General features: G+C 43.2%; 1 protein-coding gene across 1 annotated transcript; it reads right to left on the bottom strand.

Moving 5' to 3' along the window:
* Positions 1-988: 988 nt before the first annotated feature.
* On the bottom strand, positions 989-18,468 carry LOC144737996 (uncharacterized). Its single transcript, XM_078620931.1, has 4 exons — positions 18,295-18,468; positions 12,542-12,655; positions 10,747-10,962; positions 989-2,382 (listed from the first exon to the last, which is right to left on the bottom strand). The coding sequence occupies exons 1-4, from the start codon at positions 18,353-18,355 to the stop codon at positions 2,198-2,200; spliced, it is 576 nt and encodes a 191-aa protein (XP_078477057.1). The 5' UTR covers positions 18,356-18,468; the 3' UTR covers positions 989-2,197.
* Between the last annotated feature and the right edge of the window lie 6,449 nt (positions 18,469-24,917).

Below are 24,917 nucleotides of genomic sequence, written 5' to 3' on the forward strand. Positions count from 1 at the left end.
CTGTTCTGATTAGCCTATGTAGATCTCAAGCCTGCTTTCGACTCTGTCGACCGCAGAGCTATTTGGCTGCTCCTCACAAGTATTAGATTACCGCAGAAGATCGTGGAGTAAGACAAGGCTGCACAATTGCCCCGAACCTGTTCTTTGCCCCACTGGACTGGATACTACAACGCACGGTCCACAAAGGCACGCTGTGAGTAACCCTAGGCAACGAGGCATTCACCGACCTGCACTATGCAAATGATGGTGCTTTACCAACTGAAATGATTGAAGTTTTACTCCTAGCCCTGGAGATGATGCATAGTGAAACCCTCTTATTTGGCCTGGAAATAAACTGGTCTAAAACAAAAATACAGACCACCGATGAGCACCCCCACAACTTGGCTGAAGTGCAATTCAACAATGTTGAATTGGTAAAATCGTTCAACTATCTCGGCTGCACTATGCAAGCAGTGAGGTTGAAATTAAAATACAAATCTCAATTGCGCGCAAGCGTATGAAACAGCTCGACTGACACATCTGGCATTCCAGTATTACAACAGCAACAAAAAATCGCCTATATAATACATACATCATTCCCATACTACTGTATGGCTCAGAGACATGGTCAATGACGGCGTCCCTGAGCAGGAAGCTGGATGCCTTCCACCAGTGGTCCCTGCGACGGATACTCCCACATTAACTTCAGTGAACACGACGAATGCCGAGGTCCGCCTTCGCACGAGATGCCCTGCAGTGCATGAAATGGTCAGAGCCAAAAGACTTATGCTCTTCTGACACGTTGCCCGGCCAGACGCATCAACAGGTGTTGTTTGAGATGCGTGTGGAATGCGGTTTTGCAGTTAGGTGACGAAGCAGAGTGCTGGACTGCCTATTGTGGGTGAGTGTTCGTGAAGATGGCTGTAGTATCATCACTGACGATTGTGTTCCCAATAGGAACAGCAATATTCGGAATTAACATGAGACAAATACACTACAACACTAAACCTGAAGTGCAATTGATTTATTTCATCACTAAAACTGAATTTACACGATACACATTTCACATTTAGTAGCTCATTTGTATTTAAACTTTTATATTTTTTTTAAATAAAGAATGTTCACATTTAAGGTTCGAAGAAATGCATGGAAGAAGGTACCTGCTTGGAATTACACAATAAATTATTTCCCACCAATCACAACACTAAACCGCCGCCTTTCGATTTCCCGTGGCAGGTACCTCCGTCTGGAACGCAGCCAGCATCACGCTGAAAGACTCACAGCAGTGTTTAATCTGCACCTTCTCTTAAGAGACACTTAAGATAAAGTGACACTCCTTAGGCTTGTTTTCGAGTGACATTGAGCTCATGACTCCGTGCATGTCGTGTCACTGGTCATGTATGGCTATGAAATATCGTACGCATTATAAATTGCATAATTATTATTATGAAATTTTACTTAAAACTTTCGTGACTGCAGGAATTAATATTATTTTTGTTCTTTCGGTAAAGTCACGTAGATAGAAACATAATGATAAGAAAATAAAGTGACTAAAAATACAATAAAAAGAATAATAAAGCAAAAAGCACTAATGTAGACTGTAACCTGGTTCTTAATCCGAGTGAATGTACTGGCCGTCTATAATGTAGACTGTAGCCTGGTTCTTAATCGGAGTGAGTGTGCTGGCAGTCTATAATGTAGATTGTAACCTGGTTATTAAGTTTCGTGAGTGTACTGGCAGTCAATACTGTAGACACTACATTATAGCTTAAAAACCATGAATACAGCCTACATTATAGACTGCCAGTACACACACCAAACTTAATAACCAGGCTACAGTCTACATTATAGACGGCCAGTACATTCACTCGGATTTAGAACCAGGTTACAGTCTACATTAGTGTTTTTTGTTTTATTATTATTTTTATTTTATTTTTAGTCACTTTATTTTTTTATTATTATTTTTCTATCTACGTGACTTTACCGAAATAACCAAATAATATGATTATGAAAACACCTGAACCGTTTTGATTCAACAAATCTTGCAACCAAACACACGCCATGTTTTCAACAGCTTTATCAATGACTCGTGATTGATTTTATTGAAGTAGATTACCTAATGATCTGACCAAATCTGTGTCATTATGAACCCTCCACCACCCAACACAGCCATAGAAGTAAAGCTTTGCACAAACATGGTTGTGCCTGGCCCCCTATCCTAGTTCCGCACGAGATTCGTCATGGCCGCCAGCAGGGCTAGAATCAATCCTGTGAAAAGGAGGCGAGGAGCTGCGGTGTCTCCACCGTTGCACAGGTTTCCCTTGCAGCAGTAGCTCGTGTAGAATTCAGAGGACACCTCGCGGCACGTACTGAGGCAGCCCTGCGTGATATGAACACCAATAACTAAGGGGAGGTTGAGGGGGAAATGAGAAAGCAGTGGTATATTTGTCATAGAGGCAGCAATAGAACCATTACTCTTCAAATATCGAAAAACATCAGGTAATGTAAATGTTTTCTTCTGATAGATCGATGTTTTAATTCTGATTCATCGATGTTTTAATAATAATCTGTATTTATAGAGTGCCATTATATCACAAGGTTCAAGGCTCGCACGGTTGTCTATGTATGGTGCAAAATAATTTCAAAATAGATACTGTGCATACGAAGCATTTCACACATGGCAAGATCCAAATTTACAAATACAAATATGTTTAAAACACAAAATAAAATGAAAGAGAAGGGAAAATTAATAAAACAGTAAAATAGCTATGAGATGCCAGAATAAAATCATAAGGTTAAAATATAGAAAGAGGTCTTAATCCTGAACACAAACATCAACCTTGTCAATCTATATTTGAACTTTTCGTGACTTCATGGATCCATACTCTTTGGTTCTATCGGTAAAGTCACGTCGGTATAAAATAAAATAAATGTAATCACGACGTTTCGGGCCGGACGCTTGTGTTGCGCCAAAAACGTCGTGATTTAATTTATTTTATTTTATACCTACGTGACTTTACCGAAAGAACCAAAGAGTATGTATCAAACTTGTCACCGATGTTTTGACATCGGTGATCCTTCCGGTAACATCAGATCATCGACGTTTTTCGTATGTTTTTGTTTTTAACGTAACAAAATGCAACACTTTTAAACCCTGATCACTAACTCAATAAGAGGAACGATTCATCAGAGGATGATATCTAGGAGTTGGAGGTTGTGCACAGAAGTGATAGCGGCTAATATCTTTCTGGGTCATCAATTTGCCCGGTTTGAGTGTAACAATGACTATCACCTCTTGCCTTGCTTTTGGAGTGCATTCGCATTTCCCAGCTTTTGGGGTACACATTTTTTAACCATTGGCTAAACCCTTCTTGACTTAATCTATGCTGATTTGAAACTTTCGTGACTGCAGGAATCCATACTCTTTGGTTATTTCGGTAAAGTCACGTAGGTAAAAATAACATAAAATTAAACAAATCACCACGTTTCATTATTCGCAAAGCTGTTTCTCCAACCATGGAGAAACAATCTCCTGAGAATCCAATCAAAACCATCACTTTACCATACATAGCAGGTGTTACCAAAACGATTTCCAAAATCTTAAACAAACACAAGATCCAGGTCCGATTCAATACAGTACACAAAATCGGTGATCTAATCCCATCTGTGGAGGGCATTCCTGAAATGCAATACCCTGGAGTCTACAAACTAAGTTGTACCTGCGGTAGCAGTTGCATTAGGGAAACGAAACGAAATGTCTCGGACCGTGTTCGCGAACACAAGGCACATCTGAAACACGGCAAAACCAATACCTTAGCCGTAGCTGAACATTGTTATAACGCTGTGGGCTCGCATGATATTGTGTTTTCCGAGACCAAGGTACTCTGTAAACCTTTGGGCTACTATCAAAGGTTTGTTCATGAAGCCAACCAGATATATAAACATAGACAAAACTTCAACCGAGAAGATGGATACAAATTGAACAATCATTGGAAGGATGTTATCAACCAGGTCATGCCTTAACTTGTTGTTGTTGTTGTTTCCATCATTACCTGCTGGTTTACTGTTACCCCCCCCCAGCCTCGCGTCCTCTATCTGTTCTTCCACCACCTTCCCACTTCTAGCCCCGCCCACTCCCCCCCCAGCATCACGTCCTCTTCCCCGAGTGCTCACGCGGCCCCCCTCCCCTTACCCCACACCCCCCTCTTTCTCTCTCCCCCCTTGCCTCCTCCCCCCTCTCTTAACCAAAACCTCTTGTCACGGCAGCTCTCCAGTAGACTTCAGCATTTTCTTGCTGTGGTTGTCCCACCTGATGAAGATCGCTTGTGTTGCGATCGAAACGTCGTAATTTGTTTTATTTTATTTCTATCTATGTGACTTTACCGAATGAACCAAAGAGTATGTATTCATCTGTGCTGATGGCAGTGGGGTGTTGTCGAGGAAATTAGGAAATTGTCTGGTGTAGTTTATGGTGTTTCTCTCCTTTGGTGCTTTTGTCAAGTGGACCTTTAGTGGATCCAAGATCTATCTACCGATGTCGTAGAAGAGCCCAGGCATGGCAACTGAAGTGTGTAAAGTCCAATCCTTTAACACACTCAATCTACTGCTGGCGTCTGGCTGAGTCTGGAGACTAGAGCAGGGCCTTAACAACCTGGTTGTGCATGTCGGAGCAGATACTGCATCTCCTTTGCCCTGTATGTAGTTACTTATTATTGGAAGCCACGGGGGATACTCCTCTAAGTGGTCGAGGCAAGGAGGCCAACGAATTGGCAACAGCTTTTCGGTGTTGCAAGGATTCAGATCGCTATGTTTTCAACAGCTTCCCAATAGCAGTCTCAGTTGGCTTTGGCCAGGTTCCAACATGGGATTTGTTTCCATACAATCAGAGGCATGTCAATGTCGACATGTGTGTTGATGGGCCAAGGTTGGCTGTTGGGAAAGTTGAAGAGTATTTTGCAGGATGCATGAAACCTGTTTTCACTTTTATCTTTCAAAAATATGGTATGTATGTTGAACTTCCTTCACACTGTACGCAGCCAGCTGTGTGTGGTGCCACGACCACGGAGCAACTCCGCAAGCACCGTGATTGTCCACTACCCCCCACCCTGAGCACACGCACACACGCAGCACATGCACCCACATAGTGTCCTGGCAGGGGATTGCCTGGCACATCGGGTTTTAATCTGAAGGGCCCCTAGAGGGAAAGTCCCACGGTTTCCCGGTGCCAGGAGATTGGCTGACCCTCGCAGGAAAGGTTACATTGTGATGCCCCAAAAATTGGTTTAAAATTGTATGGGCACAGAAATAAAGGTTCCCTGGGCCAACCGCAATGAGTTACTCATAGCATTGGGGGGGGACGGAGGGCAGAATATTAAGCAAGAAAAGCGCAAGCGCCCTTCCAGACAATGAAAAATGAGGGACAATGGGTGGCCGGCGACTGCCGCTGTGGACTATAGGAAGGACGCTGTAACAGGAGGGCAGTAACCACAGGTAAGTGCACGATTGGCTACACAGTACAATGGCACCCCGGGCCTTTGAAGTTAAGGAAATAAAAAGAAGAGCCCGGGACGATTTTGGACTCTTGTCTTCAACCTCTGGGCCGTCAAGACTCACTGCCGTCCTGCCTCCTTGAGTCGCTCGCAGCATCCGTGTGATGCCAGTGAGTGCTGCTACGAGGCAGTGATAGGAAAGGTTTTCTCTCGTCCTTTTCCCTCCGACTCTCAGAGCGTCTGTGTGACGCCACGAGTACAGCTCCGAGGTATGTGGTAGGAAGTTTGAGTGACTGGGTTTGTAGGCTGAATTCGGCTAAGTTCTTCTAACGAAATATTCCCCCCAGGTAGTGTGTATTTGCGCCGTTAATAAACTTTAGTACAGAGTATCAGTGCAGTGTGATTTCTGTGTGTGGGTGAAACCTCGGCGTGGTGTTGGTAATTTGAGTGTGTGTGTGAGGCACCCGTGTATTAAAAACATAAACGGCCGCCGACGCTCGCGCACCCGTGCAGCCGTGCCGTGTAAGTATTAGGGCAGGGGCGGGGTGAGTTAAAACCTGCTCGCCAATCCTCGCGCGTGTTTACGCGTGCGTGGGTGTAAAATAAGCGCCTGCAAGGGCGCGCATGGTTATGCGCGTGTGTTGGAAATAAGCGCCTGCAGGGGCGTGTGCGTTCACGCCACCGCATTCGCTTTTGAGGCGGTGTATGCAGGAGTGTGCAGGATAACCCCGGGTGGTGGTGAGCCACCCAGTTAGCTATGTCCCTCAGAGAGGGCGCTGGCGCAGGGGGGGCGATCACCCGATCGACGGGGGCCCGGCAAGAGGCGGCCGACAAGGGGGAGGAGGGAGTGGAGGGGGTGGACGTCATACCCCACTCGCCCAGCGGGGGCAGGGGGGCAGGCATCGGCACCCACACGTGCTCATCGGGGGTGTGGGGGAAGGAACAGTTGCACGTTTTGTATATTAAGCTGATCTGAGTCGAAAACGCCGTAATGACATATGTGTGAAGATATTTCAAGTTGGGTCCCTCAAAAAAAGGCAGTGCGAGACAACGTGTATTGCTGCAACAATGGTAAGGTCCAGGTTGTAGTCACATTTCCCGTGAACAAAGTGGAAAGTTGCTCACCGTATGGGATCAAAGCCAAGTTTTAGATCTTCTGAGGACATCCAGTCTGTGAGGTCTTTGCAGTCGGTTTAATTTACTTCATAGCCTCACATAGTCTGGTGGATATTAAAGTCACCATTTTAACACGTAGGCTATCGCGACCAATATCATCCATAAGAGGTTTTTAGGTTAGATCGTGTAAATATATAAATGTGTCGTTAAAACCTGCCACCACCCGATACAGCCCACTAGTAAAGGTTGTCACGTAAACAGAACATGCCAATTCGTCACTAGGACAGCACACCAGTGTGTTGGAGAGCCAATCCACAACATTTACAAACTGAGTACGACGTTTCGCCAGTAATTACAACTAGCTTCATCAGGCGACAGCCAGATTTACTTCCTGTTTCGTTCCTTATATAGAGGCGTAGATGTGTTTCTAACTTTACTATATTTGTTTTTATCATTAATTCTTACCTGATGATGATTGCTTGTGTTGCAATCGAAATGTGGTATTCTATTACTATTTGATTTGATTTTCTAAGTGACTTTACCGAAAGAACCAAAGAGTAATACATGCAGTCACGAAAGCTTCGAATCTAGTTTGAAACAAATACAGCCCTACATTGGTAGGACCTCTTCGTTCATTAAAAACTCTGAACATATCGTAAATATAATTAAAGATATTAAGCTTAATCCTAATAATATTCTCGTAAGTTTTAATGTGACCTCTCTGTTCATGAGGGTTCCGGTCAATGAGTCAATTAAATTGCTCGACACTCTGGTAATGAACAACGGTTTAGCCAAATATACTTCAAGACTAGCTGAACAGTGTCTAAAGAACACTTACTTCTTGTGGCAAGATGACTTCTATAAATAAAAGGAAGGAGCAGCAATGGGCTCTCCTTTGTCTCCTGTGATAGCGAATTTGTACATGGAAGATTTTGAAACAAAAGCAATAGCTTCAAGTACACTAAAACCATCTGCTTCGTTTAGATATGTGGATGACACATTGTTGGTCTGGCCACACGGCAAAGATACAGTGAATGCATTTCTAAATCATCTCAACTCGCAAAACCCATCCATCCATGGAAGTGGAAGCTGACAGAACTCTACTATTTCTGGCCTATCTGAATGCAGAGTCACACCATCACCCCGCACATAAATCTGCTCTTACCAAGACGCTCATTCATAGAGCAAAGAAAGTGTCAGATGGTGACAGTCTGAGAAGTGAAATTCAACATGTTAAAGAAGCGCTGCAAATGAACGGTTGCAATTATGCACAAATCAACAGGGCATTGAATACCAAAACCAAATCCAAAAACAAGACCATTAAAGCTGACCAATTAATTAAAACGATAAAAATACCGTACATTGAGGGAGTAACTGATCAAATAGCCAGATGTTTGTAAAACAAAACATCCAAGTCAGATTTTGAACGGTAAATAAAATACAGAATTTAATATCTGGTACAAAAGATGTATTTCCGAAGCTATCAACAGAAGGTGTGTACAGGATTAACTGCACGTGTGGTAAATGTTATGTTAGGCAAACAAGACGAATGATCAGCACGAGACTAACAGAACATCTGAAAAATATTAAATTCTCCCAAATGCAACTGCCAGCAGTAGCAGAACACGCGTGCCAACAAGGACACTCAATTAATTTTGTTGACGTTTGATGCAAAACTAGCTACTATTGGCCAATACTAATTAGAGAATCTATAGAAATTGAAATCAAAATAACTTTAACCGTTAAAATAGCTACCGTCTCAGTGCTGCGTGGAAGCGCATAATCAAATAATACATTATTTAAATGCATGCCTACAAAGGGCAGCATACTTCAATAGGGATTACCGTTGATAGGGCTATTTTAATAAACACAATAGACAGGAAGGACAAGTTCAAAGGGCTCGCATAATGTGCATGCATAATGTACGTTGCCTCAGTAATCCCCACCCCCCCATCATTGTGCAAGAACAAAACGGTAAAACTTCTCCAGAAATCTGGCTGTCGCCTGATGAAGCTAGTTGTAATTATTGCCAAAACGTCGTACTCAGTTTCCAAATGTTGTTGCTTGGCTCTCCAACACACCGGTGTGCTGTACTAGTGAAGAATTGGCATGTTCTGTTCACGTGACAACCCTAACTAGTTGGCTGTGTAGGGTGGTGGCGGGTTTTAACGACACATTTATTAATGTACGCGATATAAGTCAAAAACCTCTATTATTAAAGTCACTATTGCATACGGCTGGGATTGGTGCATTTGGTAGCATTGGATGTGACCATTTTGAAGCAGGCCCTTTGTACCTGTTGGTAATGTGCAACTCCCCCTATCTTGATGGAGGTGGCTTCTTTAATGGGGGGAAAATACATCAGAATCCGTGACGGTGTTTTTCACACGTGTGGCCAGACCACATTTCAGGTGGTAGTGGCTCGTCGTGAAGTTGTTTCCATGGATACAATAGGATCAGTATATATGTACCTGGCAATGACGTTTGGAGAGGGACCAGTTTCTTTTAGTTTTTTTTTCATATCAAACAGATTAAAGATAGGAGGACAATGGTTATTTCGGTTAAGTCACGTAGAAATAAAATAAAATAAATAATCGAATACACGACGTTTCGATTGCAACACAAGCAACCGTCATCAGGTGTGAAAGAATCCAAACTCGGAGAGAGACACATACACAGAGAGAGAGACACAGAGAGAGAGACAAACACACAGAGACAGACACACACAGAGAAAGAGACACATGGGTGAGAGGCACATAGAGAAACACACGCAGAGAGAGACACACACAGAGACACACAGAGAAACAACGCCTTTGTAACGAGACATTATATAGAGAGGGGGGGGGCAGAGAAATAAGCAAGTCAATGAGAGTGGCAGGGGGAGAGAAATTGTAAGTTTGAATAAATAGTAAACGGCAGGGGGAGAGAAATGTTAAGTTTGAGAAAATAAACCTAGTAAACTTAGAAATGTAATGCAATGCAACACAGAGATTCGGCTAACACAACAGTTAACACATTACCTGGTTGATTACGTTCTTCCCAAAATTGCTAAATTTGAAGTTAAATCTGAGTTGTGTGGAAATCCTCCCCGTCGAGGGGGTTCAAAATTGATTTGAAGCTTTCGGGACTGCAGGAATTACTCTTTGGTTCTTTCAGTAAAGTCACGTAGAAATAAAATACAATAAATAATATAATACACGACGTTTAGATTGCAAGACAAGCAACCGCCATCCGGTGTGAAAGAATGCAAGCTCGGATAGAGACATATATAGAGAGAGAGCCAAACACAGACAGAGAGAGACGCACACACAGAGAGAGAGAGAGACACAGAAAGAGAGAGACAAACACAGACACGGAGAGAGAAACACAGAGAGAGAGAGACACAGAGAGAGAGACATCAAGGGGTTGGCATGGGAAACTATTACTTTTGATTACAGCATTACATGTTGGACGACAGGGCGGTGGCACAGTGGTCACACTTGTGCCTCACAGTAAAGAGGACCTGGGTTAGATTTCCCCAATGTAACTGGTATTAAGCAAGCATGCCAATGCAGAAATATTACACGCAGATGACTCAATTGAGATTACACACAGTGTCCTGGCTCCCCACTGTAATGCACTTGGCAGGACACTCCTAAATAAGAGTATTGAGACTCAATGAGGTCTTTCTGGGTAAACAAGTGCAATAATAAATACATGTATAGATATACCCACTGCAACTCCATGGCAAATTACTCACTCCTTAATTATCTGAACTACAGATTTGGACAAATAATGGAATAAATGAGCGAGGAAATAGTTGCATGGGCAAATACCTGAAAAAGCAAACCCCAGTGGCAGCTGTCCCTGTGAGGCACAAGATGACTCAACACCTGGCCTGCAATTGGGCAATAGGGCAGCGATGATTGCTGATGGTGTGTAATTTCCATTGAGTAATCTGCAGTTTAATGTATCAAAGAGGGTAGGTAAATCTGGACTAAGGCGCTAGCAGGCAATGGACTACTTATTTATAATCACGTCAGGGGAGAATTGTAACATCCACTGTGAAACAGACGGCACGAATTTCATATTTAATGAAGTGACAGCATTAACATAAACTGGCTGCCAGATTAGAATCCTGAACCTTTGAGACAAGAGGTGAACGTCACACGAACGGGCTTACCAGCTTTCTGCACAACCTTGTAGCAAAACGGGTCGTTGTAGTCGCAATAGGTCTCGATCGGTGTCTTGCACAACTCATATATGTTTGCACATGCGTAGCACTTGAGTGAAGGGGCCTTTTCATTGCAGCCGTCCTCAGTGCAGCAGGCATTGGTGATCCCGTTTTCTCCTCCTCCTCCGTGACAGTAGTTTCGGCAGCCTCTCGCTAACACCAAGCCTGAGTGCGGTCACGGGAACTCATTACGCATGCCGGTTGGCTTGTGTAGAAATCATCATTGTTAATTAAATTAAGACTTTTTCTACTTCGTTGTTATGATCCTTATATGTCCAGAAGAGCCTCATTGACTCTCGTGATTGTTGTTCAGGAGGGCCTTGCCAAGTTTTCTTGTTAAGGTGGCACTGTATTGTATTTTTTCAAATTTGGCAAATTTGCACCATGACGCCGGCACAACATGGCCCACTGGCTGTGCTAACAACATCACGGGTTCTTTAATGTACACTGTCAGTGATATGGTGGGTTTTTTCAGGATGTTGCTTTTATCGTGAACGCACACCGCAGTATTAACCAGGGTTGCCTGCTGTGTCGGTCCGCGAACCTCTACAACAACGCTGGGCAATGTCAGCACCAATTCTTATTCAAAAGTAATATTTTGACAATAGACCACATCAACCCTCCACCACCCGACACGTCCTCAAGCGTTCAACGTGGCAATTATCACAGTCACTGCATCGCGCACTTTCAGATGCGGTTGTGTGGCCGTCTGGAACGCTTTTAACTCCGATATTAGGAAGCCACTGGATCTTATGAACTGCTTTTTGTGTTTAGTTTGTTGTCCTTTCCCCGTACCTACGATTAGTAAGTTGAAATAAATACAAACATCCAAGATAATAATTAAATGAGACTACGGCAAACATCATCAGGACAACGATCTCTAAAGTCGGAGTGAAAACAATAAAAGGCAGGATCAGTGTGTCACACAAGCTTTAAGTAGGTTAAGTGTTAATTTAAAATCACTATCGTTGCTTGGATGACGGTTCATTCCTGATTCAGCCTTCTCTGGCAAAGCGCTGTGCATTTACCCTCGGTTGAGGGTGGAGCAACTCTGACAGACTCTGCTCTCTCCCCACAGCACTACCCTGGCTATTGATTGGCTACACCAATTCCATACAACAATTGGACCAAGAAGACTTATACAGCTACGATAGTTTTTTTGCAGAAGTTTCAGTACGCGGCACTATTCCACAACATTGTGAAACCACGAATGAACCCCATACATTAGGATGGACACCGATCGAGACTTAGCACAATTAAATACATGTTTTTTAATTATTACTATTATTATCACGGCATATAATATGTCGTGGTACTGTTCCGTGCACTAGTTGGCACGTTATGGCCAACACCAGTTACATACTAATCTGTCTATAGTTTTCTAGTTAGATTTTTGTTGCTATTTCTTTTATACCTGATGATGATTGCTTGTGTTGCAATCGAAACGTCGTAATATGTTATTTTAATTTATTATTTTATTTTTAGACGTGACTTAACCGAAAAGAACCAAAGAATAATTCCTGCAGTCACGAAAGCTCCTAAATTAAGATAGTTACATACTAACCCACACAGATAGGTGCAAATCGGGAATCAAACCTCGGAGCTTCTTGCTTTGAGACAAATGTTACCATGGCACCACCCATCTACCCATAGTCTAGACTCTGGAAGATATCAGTATATGAGCAGATTGTACTTGGTGAGACAGACCCTTGATTAATATTGTTTCCACGTGTACTGTACTTACTGTTATTTGTGATTGTCATGTAGCACGCATTCAACCCAATGCGACAGTCGATAGGAGTTGTTATTTTCTTGCACGTCTCAGGTGTGGTACAAGTGTGGCACTTCAAAGCTAGGCCTAAAGAAACCAAATATTGTTACATTCACCACGAGCTCTTATTATTGCAGTTGACATTTTTTTTTATTAAAGCAATATTTTATTAAACATGTAAATACACAGCCCACTTCACCGGCACAATCAAAAAAGACGCAAACACAATTTAAATGTAAGATTACGACAAATATGGCAAGTATATGTGTGGTTGGTGTTTGTTTGAGAATGTAAATGGTACGAATAAAATGGAGCACATCGATAAAATTAAATATCTCAGGCTGCTCATTTAATCTATTATTACATTTTTACACATTTAACTAATTATTAACTAAGTCGAGGAAGGGGGGTAGAGGGGGTAGAGGGGAGTAGAGGGGGGGAGGTGCTAGCCAACCACCCAAGGAACTAAGTCTGTGATCCCTATCGGAGGCGATCCAAGGTAAGACTCCCATACCTTAACAAAATGTATTTCCCTATTATTTTAGCACTCAGGTGCGCGAAGGTGGCCTGCTTGACCAACACATTGGTCCATGACTGTAAACTGGAAACGAGAGCGGTCACAGATTTATTGGCAATTGCATTAAAATGAAAATAAACTATTTGCGTCTTTGGGCAGGTCGGGGGTTGGAGTCATATTAGAGACATAGCAGTTTTGTTTACCAGTTTGTGGTTAAAATGTCACGCGATAATTTGGTAGAAGCAGTGAATGCCCAGACAATAAGTGAACACGTGTTTGTATGATTGCGGTGTGTCGGTAGGGCATCTCTGACAGTTAAATGTTATAAACACATTTATTTCAGTCCATGAACTGTTAGACAATATCCGTGAAGGAATTTGTACTGCGTCTCTCTTAACGGGGCTGTATGAAGAGTTTTGAGGAGATTTTTCCACATCTCTTCTGTCTTTTCATCTGCTGCAGAATGCTTTAAAGAGAACCAGATGTGTTCTGTCTTCTTCTGAGGGGTAACGGTTAATGCCAAACGATGTTGATAACTATCAGGTGATGTATTATAAAAGGGAGACAGAGTAGCCTCTTCATAATAATGTCAGGATGAGGGGATATAGAAGGCTTTTTGGTTAGGATGCCTCGAAGCTAGGAAAATATCATAAATTTGGAGGTAGAGAGCCAAAATCTGGGTTTAAGTTTGCATAAGGAAAGCAGGCATCTATTGTGGCCAAGCAGGTCGGTAATAATATGAATATTTTTTTCTGTCCCACTGAGCTATATTGCTCTTTTTCAGAAGCGACCTGGCCACAAATGATAGCTCAACGAAGTGGCTTATCACGTGGAAATGTATAGAAGCCAAATACTATAAATGCTTATTTGTAAATGTGGTAGGGAAAAAGCGAAGATCTGGAGAAAAATCCATGCGACCACGGGGAGAGAGAACATGTAAACTCGAAATATAAAACCCACGACCTCCTGTATACCAAGTGAGATAGTTAACATCTCGCAACCGAAATCAACACCACATTTCATATGATCAGCGGCACCCTGGAATCCTGTGGCTTCCTGTGGTGATGAACGTTACACCAGACAACATCCGATGGGACGCCACGATGGCTCGGAATTACCACAATATTATGCACAAAATCACTGTGCCGCTCTAACAAGACATAACAGAACCCACATGCCATAGATTTAAATCCAGGAAACACTTTTCAATACGTGCCGCCGCTCTAGCAGATGAAATTAAAATATTTACACTCGCTGAATGGAGTCGTGGGTGGCTATGGGTGTGGCAATAAACCTCATTGAGAATCCAACTGTGGAAGCACCGGGCTTCTCTATCCCACGCAACAACCATGGACCTCGCTAAACCACGCTCGAAAGCAACATGGGAGATGCTCGGGCACCTTACATAAATGGAAGACTAAATAATCGCCCAGCTACAACTTTAGTAAAGTCCAAACCATCAAACCCATGACCAACGAATGCGCCATCCATGCACATCCTGGGGGTGTCGCTGCAATCCACACATAATCTACTGCCTTCTTAGATTGGTTGAACAAAGTCAGCATTCAACTCTTTGCCTCTCCGAGGTGAACTCTGAAACGTCTATTGCTCAATTGTGTAGTTATGATTTTGGTTACCCAGTCGGAAAAGAACCTTGACAGCTTCAGCAGGAGGCCAGTGCACGAGACGGTGTCATTAGCAGCTATGAGGTCAAGAAAGACAGCTCCTGTTTTCAGGTTTTTTTGGAAGCCATTTTGGATGTAAGTGGTGAGGGCCAGAACCTGTTCTGCTGTGCTGCAGGCCCTTGCAGAAATCTGCCTGTTCCACGCTGAGGACTTCTTCAGCGGCAGGGGATATGCGATGGAGAATTAGGCATTTGATGATTTTTTAGGGGAATGATAGGAGAGAGATTGAGCGGTAGCTGTCTGCAAGTGTGGGGTCTTTTCGTGGTTTTGGTATGGTGATTTTGCTGTTCGCCATTTCTTTGGGATCGTGTTGAAATTTACAACGTTTTTGTAAAACCGTGTTAGCCAGGTCAGAGATCGAGGCCCCAGGTGTTTAATGAATTCTGGCAAGATGTTGTCATATCCTGCTCCAATTTGGGTACAGAGTCCATGACACAAATTATGCGATATCGATTTGATGACAAGCTAGTTCATAGAACAAAAGAGCTGTCCTTCTCTCAGGTCGATCAAAAGCAACCATGTCAAGTAGTGTCCGGACATTCAAAGTAGCAATCTTTAAATTTCAGAATTTCTTACCAGGCGTTTGAAGGCCTGTTGGCTACGGCTTGCCAACCAGGTTTTGAAATGAGCGAGCTTTCCTTACCAAACTTTTTCTAGGGGCTCCCCCTTGAGTACAGACAGTGCTCTCCCTGAATAGGGTTATCTGGACGCCCAGACTGCTGCCTCTTACTGTTGTCGCTCAATCAACGAGTCTGTGACCATCATGTCTGCGCCCTCTCTGTGCAGAGCTTTTGTTAACAGCTCCCAGCTCCCCAAGCCTGTCACTACCTCATCCACTCCATCACCACAGCACTTTCTTTGCTTTCCACACCTTGCACAGTGATTAAGAGAAGCTGCTGTCGTGCCTCCAGCTTCCATCTCTCTGGTCTCATGTATTCTGGTCCAGTGACACACAGAATATAAGGATCCATGAGTTGCCACTAACTGGCCTTGGTGCTGCCATCCGTTAACTCAGTCAGTGGTGTTTTCTGCATGCCAGCCAGATGCCACTCCATTGATCTCGAAGGTTCATCTGCCAGCGTCATCAACCAGCGTCCTGCTGCCAACACCGACGCCTTTGCCGTCCGTGACACTAGCACGGGGCTAAGCAGGTGCTGGGCTTTGCCCAAGAGCTGCATGCGAGCTAGTCGAAGGAAGGGGTGCTTTAAGGTCCCGTTCATAAGCCACCACCTACACCGCTGCCTACCGTGCCTTTAATATTGTAAGGGTCGTATTGGGACATGCTGTGGTTAGGTTAGCGGACACTATACCATACCCAATGTGATGTAAGGGTCAGACGAGGAACGCAATACCATACACAAGAGATATAAATAAAAGTGGCATATCAAAGCCGCGAATATGAGATAGGGAATTGGAGGAATCCTGAAGGAGGGATATTTAGCAGGAAAGAAAAGGAAGTGGGTATCTGTCTGAGGGGGGCGAGAGGAACTTCTTGGGAGTCTGTGAGAGTTTGCGGAGATAAGGCTTGCCATGGGAGTGCCCGTGTTGTGGTTTACTTTGATGTGAAGAAAAAAATAAAAACTTTGCCAGAGGCCTTCCGTCGTGTTGGCTCCCTCTCACTACGACTTTCAACTAACCTCCTCACTCACCTCCTCACCCACATACTCACCTAGGTTCCCCTCCTCCTCTTCTTATCTGCGTCTATGCGATACTCTGACTCTTATGTCCATTGACTGTGATCCACGACTCAACTGCGTCGAGCAACCGGAAAATACTTAAGTGTTGTATTCCATCTAAAGTCATGGTGGCTTCAGCTTAACAGGTAAACGATTACAACCAGGAATGACCTTCACCCTCATTATTGCTTATTACGAGATGTTGAGCATGTGTGTTAAACAGCATCTGTTAAATACTACATCTGGAATTGAATATCTTCTCAAAATAAAACTCTGTTCTCGGTAAAAGTAAATTCCCGCGTTGGATTTGTGGACAACAGTTCAGTAAACAAAATGTGTACACAGCTTTAGAGGTTTGGTTTTTACTGTTGCGGGACACAGAATTTTCGAAACAAGTCACCTATGTAACTGAGCTGAAATCCGGAAAAAAACGGAGGACCCCGAGAAAGATCCACAATACCACGGGAAGAACATGCAAACTCCACATATACAGCAGTCTTCAGGGACGAGATCGAACCCACAACCTCCTGTATACCAGGCCAGGTAGTTAACATCTCGCCGCCGCCGCGCCAAATTTAGAGATGCAGATGGGGTAGTGTTCTCTGACTAAATTGTCATTTAAAGCATCTGCCACGGACAATATTGATCATCCAACTTGCAACAACAAAACCCGCATCATTTCATGGCACTAGATAAGATATTAATGGCGAGATATTATTTCCCTCGCCTGGTATGCAGAAGGTCGTGTGTTCAATCCCGACCCTGACGCTTGTATATTTGGAATTTGGATGTTCTCTCCGGGTCTCTCCACATTTAGAAACACGCGTTTAGATATGGTTGCAATAAATTACCACATGATAAGCCACTACTTTGAGCTATCATTTGTGGCCAGGTCGCTTCTGAAAAAAGCTAATAGCTCAGTGGGCCTAACCTGGTAAAATACAATATTTTGATTAGTTTATTTCCATCATCCAAGCACAGACAATGAAGGTGAGATGCGTGAACCACTTAAAATCACAGAAGGAAAGGTGAAAACAGTTCCAGAGCTTCCAGACTCTCCGGCAAACATTCAACCAGCTTATGTCACGAAAAAGAATCCAAATCCGCCTCGATCCCAAACCTCAATTTTGTCCATACAATGTACTAGGTTATGAAGAGCACATCGTACGATGGCGTATTAATGGTTTGAGAAGGTGCACAACAATGATAATGTGGATGATGCTCTAAGTATATCGTGGTCAGCTAACGATGCATATTAAAGATATGCCAGAAATGTTGTCAGCAATCGTAACAATATTGCCATTCTTCTAAAATAAGGCAAGTCCTCTTGTCACCATAAAGCACGTTATGGATAAACTCAGAGACACGGCGGAATTTCTGAATCCAGGATGAACACCTCCATTTTTTTGCGGACCAGCCAATCTATGCACAAGCCAAGTATATCCAGTGGCATTGGCCTCAATGCTATGGTGATGACAAGTTTGTCCTCATGTGTGGAAGATTACATATGGAGATGGCTGCACTGCAGTCAATTGGAACTCTGATTCAAGACAGTGTATGGACAAGTGTCATTTTTGAGACAGTAGGAGCCTCATCTGGTACTGAAAAATACTTCGTGACAGCTTCGAGCATCACAGGAACACGCCAATCTCATCAAATAACAGGATGCGGTCTCCCGTGGTGTTGGCCATTCACCCCCTTATGTACCGTGCTGACCTTCATAGGTGCTTGCTAACAACACTTGCCTCCACAGTCTGTTACAGGCTATATGCAATATATTTGTCCGTGTATATGTGTGATTTGTGTGTCCGTTTGTCTCTCTACGAAGTAAATACACATCACACTCACCTTTAGTGACAAAGGATGCCACCAGACAGGTGAGGATGAGCAGGTGAGCTGTGACCTCCATTACAGAGATGGTGAGAGGTAATGATGTAAAGGAGAAGGGAGAAGATGAGTGAGGAAGAGCGACGAGGAGGGGATGTAGACCAGAGTCTCAGAAAATTCGTTGGTGTCTGTAAATCTAGGGAGACCATATATATAGTGTCTCCTAGAACAAAGGTCTGCTCGGTATCGGGATTAATAAATCTCCTCGGTGTAACCTGATATCGGTGCTTATCTACTCGACCTTTACCACTTAGAGTGAGTTACGTGCAAAATATATTTTCAAGGTTTACTTTCGTTCAGACTGTACAGGAAATGTCAGAGGTATCAGTAATGTATTATTGAATGTGACCAATTCATCAAGCTCCTGGCGAGTTTGGTGGTAGCACCTGCTGGACTGGTCATTTTTGCTGCTTTTGACATTTTTGCTGCATTGATCATCATGTCCGCTGTCGACATATTTGAACTGGGTGGTGGGGAAACCGAATGTGACTGATAGCTGTGCCGATATTAGCATAACGAGGCGAATTGGGAATTAAGTTGGACATAACACAATGATTACACTGTGTAACAATGTTTATTTTTGTTCCCGGGTAGTAAGTGTTATTTCCTAATTGCTTATGCCGTAAAAGTACAGAAAATCGTTATTATTCTCCATAAACTTTGCTTTTGTGACCAGAACAATGATATTTTGAAATTTACCTATTGTCCAGAACATTCCATATAGATTCAGTGCTGAATAAACCTGGAGTAACTTCTAGAACATTCTAAAACTTTCCAGTGATATAAATAGTAGTATAATTACAGGGGCCTTCAGCCCACCAGTTCAGTTTAGTTCCAGCTGCCTAAGTGGATACAAATCTGCATTTACCTGAGATGGTATCAAGAGGCTGCAAGCATCCGGCAGACGCATTTTGCTATGTCTGCGGCCAATTTATCAAAACAAGAGCGAAAAAGTACTTTGTGGAAGCATCTGCTAAGATGTGTGAGGCCTACAAGGCATATTTCGGCATGCCTGTCGGGGATCAAGACAAACCCTGGGCACCTAATTTCACCTGCAAACAATGCAAAAAAACTCTGGAAGGTAAGATGGACAATTGTTCCTCGGAATTTTATGTTATCAAATTTGTTACAATGTTTTTAATTGTAAAAGTTTATAATTTTTAAATGTTTTACAATTTTCAATGTTATTGAAAAAATATATAATCTTTGAAAAATGTTGCGAGAATCTCTTACACATTATTCATGGGTAAAATAAATGTATTTTTGCAGGATGGTACAGAGGGGGAAAGAGAGCCATGATGTTCGCTATCCGAAGAATTTGGCGGGAACCCTGACCACTCAAGCAACCGCTACTTCTGCATGGTGGACCTTTCTAAACGTCGGACTGGCAACAATGCACCTGCTATCACGTATCCGGACCTTCATTCATCCATCGCCATGGTGCCACACTGCCATGAGCTCCCCATACCCACTCCTCCGGAGAAAGAGCAGCCCTCTTTATAAGAGAGCAGCAAGTCAGAGAGCGAGGAAGACGTTGTAGATCCAGATGACAATTTGAGAGGTGAAGCTGAGGAGAGAAACCCATACTAGACTCTTAGGTTTTTTCGGTAAAGTCACGTAGGGGGAAAAATAAGTAAATAATAAAATAATAGAAATAATAATATAAATAAAATAATAAATCACGACGTTTCAGAGGTAACACAAGTCTCCGTCATCAGGTGGGACCATCACAGCTAAATTTACTGTATCAAGTGTTGCAAAATTCCAAGAGACAAGCTCTTAAATACAAGTTAAGGGGGAGGGGGGAAGGGCTTATCTGAATGTGGTAGCCAGTGAATGGAACGTGTTGGGGGGAATGGCGGGGCTAAGAGAAAACCAATCGGTGTCCTCGACTTGGGGTTGTAACCGGTGTTGGCTGACAATCCAAATACAAAAAAAGCAGTACTGTTGAACGCTGGGGATGTCAGCACTCGGTAAAGTAGAATAGTACCTGTCAAATCAGATGGTACAAATATGTGTAGTTAAATATTTTTTACATGGTCAATAACATCTTTCCAATGATTATGTTATTAACCATGTAAAAAAGATTTAACTACACATATTTGTACAATCTGATTTGACAGGTACTATTCTACTTTACCGAGTGTTGACATCTCCAGCGTTTAACAGTACTGCTTTTTTGTATTTGGATTGTCAACCAACACCGGTTACAACCCCAAGTCGAGGACACCGATTGGTTTTATTTTAGCCCTGCCCCCCCCCCAACACGTTCCATTCACTGACTACCACATTCAGATAAGTCCCTCCCCCCCTCCCCCTTAACTTGTATTTATTTAAGAGCTTGTCTCTTGGAATTTTGCCTCACTTGATACAGTAAATTTAGCTGTGACGGTCCCACCTGATGACGGAGACTTGTGTTGCCTCCGAAACGTCGTGATTTATTATTTTATTTCTATTATTATTTCTATTATTTTATTATTTACTTACTTTTTTACATGACTTTACCGAAAAAACCCTAAGAGTATAAATCCTTGCAGTCACGAATGCTTCAAATCTAAAACCCATACTACCCCAACCAAAAAGACCTCAACGACTTGATCAGAGATCTTGGTCTCACCAAGTCCAATGCCGAGCTTTTGACGTATAGGCTCAAGCAATGGTACTTGTTGGATGTAATTGTGCAAGTCGCAGATCAGAGGAAGCATCACCAACCTTTTGCAACTTCTTCACCCGTCAAGATGGGATCTGCTTCTGCCACAATGTGACCAGTCTGTTCGAGGCAATCGGAATCGCCTGTAACCAGAATTAGTGGCACCTCTTCATTGACAACTTATCCAGGAGCCTCAAAGCCGTGCTGCTCCATCATGGTAACAAGTACCCGTCTTTTCCCCTGGCTCACTCGGTGCACCTCAAAGAGGATTACAACAACATCAAGACCTTGCTGGACGCCTTGAAGTATGATGAGTACGGCTGGGAGGTCATCGGAGACCTCAAAATGGTGGCATTCCTGATGGGTTTCCAAGGCGGTTTTACCCAGTTTTCCTGCTATCTTTGCCTTTGGGACAGCAGGGACACCAAGGCGCACTACCACATGCGGGTCTGGCCACAACGGACCGAGTTCTCTGTGGGGAGGAACAGCGTCAAGTGGGAGCCACTGGTGGACCCCTGGAAGGTGCTGATGCCACTACTGTACATCAAATTGGGCCTTACGAAACAATTTGTCTGAGCTGTAGATAAGGAGTCGGCAGCCTTTAAGTACCTTAAATACTTATTTCCTAAGCTGTGTGAGGCAAGAGTCAAAGCCGGTGTCTTCGTCGGACCAGAGATTAAGAAGGCGAGCCCTTACACCAGGATATACTGGACTTTGAACACCACTACCAAGGACAGTATGAGGATAAAATGATGGGAGACTAGATTTGGAGGCTGATGTATGAAAGCTATTTACAGTATCATCATAAATCTCGAAAAACTACTCACTTCTAAATCTTTCGTAGTAAATGTTGTATTACTTTAGTATAAATACATGTTAATTTTGATTCATATGTTGTTGTTTTTTTAAATCTTTTATATTAAGTTTGCTTGCTTGCACGCTTGCGCGCTTGCGCGCTTACGACCGTGCAAATCTTTCGGTCGTTTTTTAACCCACTTCCCGTGATCCAATCGAGCTGACATTTTCCACACAGACTCGTTGTGCGTGACAATTAATTTTCGTGAAAACATTTTTGCAAAATTTTACACTTTTTAGGAAAAGAATATATATATATTTAATTACCAATTGCTTAATGCTGCCAGGCAATCATCTGACCCATAGGTGGCAGCCATCTCAAGCCAGAGGACGAGAGGACTCTAGCCGCCACGCATATAAAGGATTTATAGTGAAAAACTTTGTTTTTACGGGTTAATTTTTTACTTTATGTGAACGAAAAGACACAAATTCGCCCGTTTTCTCATTGAAATAGGTAAATTTCAAATATCCTGGTCACAAAAGCAAAGTTTGTGGGGAATAATACGCATTTTCTATACTTTTAGGCATAAGCAATTAGGAAATAACACTTACTACCCAAGAACAATAATTGTGTTACATAGTGTGATCACACGTAGATACCTCTAGACACAATGAGATAACAAATAATTACACACATTAATCGTAATTTTTTAACACATCATTAATTACACTTAACACACGCATTTTTGTTTGATCACATTTAATTACATACATTAAAATAGATTTTACAATTTTATCATATTTCATTCATAATTATTTTTTAAACAATATTTACAACAATGTTTACTCATTTAATAAATGACAAGCGTGTCTCACTTAACGAGCGTTCTGTTTATGGGAATTCGCTATATATGAGACATTTTTATTTCGCACAGTTTGTTTGCAAAACGAGTAAATGTTCGCGTGATGAGCAGTTACCGATCGATCAAATGAGTCCCAAGGCGGCAGAGGGCGCGCCATTGGTCGTAGCTTTTTGCTTAGCAACTGTTGCTGTGCTGCGTGAACCGCGCACGTGTTTAGGGTGGGTGCGGGGAGAGGGGGCACTGTAGTGGGTGGGTGTGGGGAGCAACGGTGAGCGTGTGGCGCTGCTAACCCAGCGACCCGAGTTTGATTCCCGCTTACGGCCAACACCAGTGGCAATGATCTGATCCAGTCCTGGGCCTCCCCTTGGACGACTCAGACTCAAATGAGTAGCATATGAAAGCCGTAAAATGCTCGCTAGCAGCACTTGGCCCAACAGTCTGTTAAGGGGACCTTTCCGTGTGATTCTTCATTTGTGATAAATGTTCTATATGATGTACTAGCAGTCGCCGCCCGCTTCGCAGGCGGTGTGTATATGCTTGGTTGGTGGGGAGTTGAAAGTGGCTGGACACAATAGACATGTTTTGGTGATTGTTTTATGTTTATTTTAGTGAGGTTATATGCATTTTTATGAGACGCTCAATCGACAATATTAAAGAATGCAACTTATTCAAATATAGAATGCAACTTATTGAAATATCTGGCGATACACGATATTCTTCGTGTACACTCCGTCTTCCTCCTCGTCGTCAGGTCCCTCAATAAGCGCCTTGATGTTGGATCTTGCCGTGACTCGCGATAGTGCCACGTACAGTTGGCCGTGCGAGAAGCATGGCGTTGGTAGATATAATCCCAGGTTGTGAACAGTTTGCCCTTGCGCCTTGTTGATGGTCATCGCGAAGGCTGGGACAATGGGGAACTGTTTGCGCCGAAGTCGAAATGGGAAGTCCTTCGTGTCCAATTCGCGGCGGATATGGTTGTTCTCAAGCAGCGAGTCCAAGACCAAGTGTGGGTACTCGGAAAGCTGCGGGAGGTCGTCAAAGTCCGACAGAGCCATCCCACCTGCCGTGAGGAACTCGTGGAGGCTGTGAAGGGTCTTGAACTTTACCATTTCTTTTATTTTCTTTGATGCTGCTAATCCTGCATAATGCACGGGTATAAGTAGTACTAATCACATACCTGCATTTCCCATATCCCCTCCCTTTGTTGCTGCTAATCCTGCATAATGCACGGGCATAAGTAGTACTAATCACATACCTGCATTTCCCATATCCCCTCCCTTTGATGCTGCTAATCCTGCATAATGCACGGGTATAAGTAGTACTAATCACATACCTGCATTTGCCATATCCCCTCCCTTTGATGCTGCTAATCCTGCATAATGCACGGGCATAAGTAGTACTAATCACATACCTGCATTTCCCATAAATATGCTAAATTCCTCTTGACATGCAAATTTTTTTGTCAAGGCGCCCTTTCCCCCCCTTCCAACCCAGCTTATGCTCCAAGCACGTGTGCTGTTTCATTCAGACGCTGTCGCCTCGACAGACCTGTTTTTCACCTGAGGACGGCTGCTTGCTTTGTGGCCAAAACGTCGTGAGAATAATTTTATTATGTTTTCTTTTTATTATTTTATTACTTCCCTTCTACGTGACTTTACCGAAAGAACCAAGAAGATTTACCATTTCTTCTTTGTTGGTCAGCTGGCGGTACTGGTACTCGTAATCGCGAGCCAATTCGTCGTAGAATTTATCCCAGAGAGCCTTCGTATCTGCTGGCATGGAATACAGCAGAATCTTAGCGAAGAGTTGACGAAGCTGGTACGGCATCTGAAAGAGCGAGGCTTCTTCCAGACACGCAACCCATTCGCGATCGCTTTCAAGGTAGCCTGCTCGCATGGCTGCTTCCAGCGGTTTGTTTTGTTTTATTTTATTCGTAACGCACCATCCATATGCGCTCCATCATCCACCATGCCCTTGCATCGCAGAGACACAGCTCCGGTGTGCGTCAGCGTGTGCGCCATCCACAGTGACATTGCTCAGCAATTGCACCGTTCCGATCGCACACAGGTTGGCCCCTGCATCCTCCGTCTGTATGTACACACACAGACAGATGCGCTATGGGGCCACCTATTTTTTTTCTTATATTAAAATGTATTTTGTTGGTGTGTTTACGTTTACGTATTCCCATTGTGGGTGTTTTACGCATGCATCAGATTTTGGGTTCCTCACATATGGTATCAGAGGTGTGGGTCACTCCATTTCTCAATCGAACAATA

Source organism: Lampetra planeri, chromosome 76, assembly GCF_965212315.1.
Source record: "Lampetra planeri chromosome 76, kcLamPlan1.2.h2, whole genome shotgun sequence".
Taxonomy (NCBI): domain Eukaryota; kingdom Metazoa; phylum Chordata; class Hyperoartia; order Petromyzontiformes; family Petromyzontidae; genus Lampetra; species Lampetra planeri.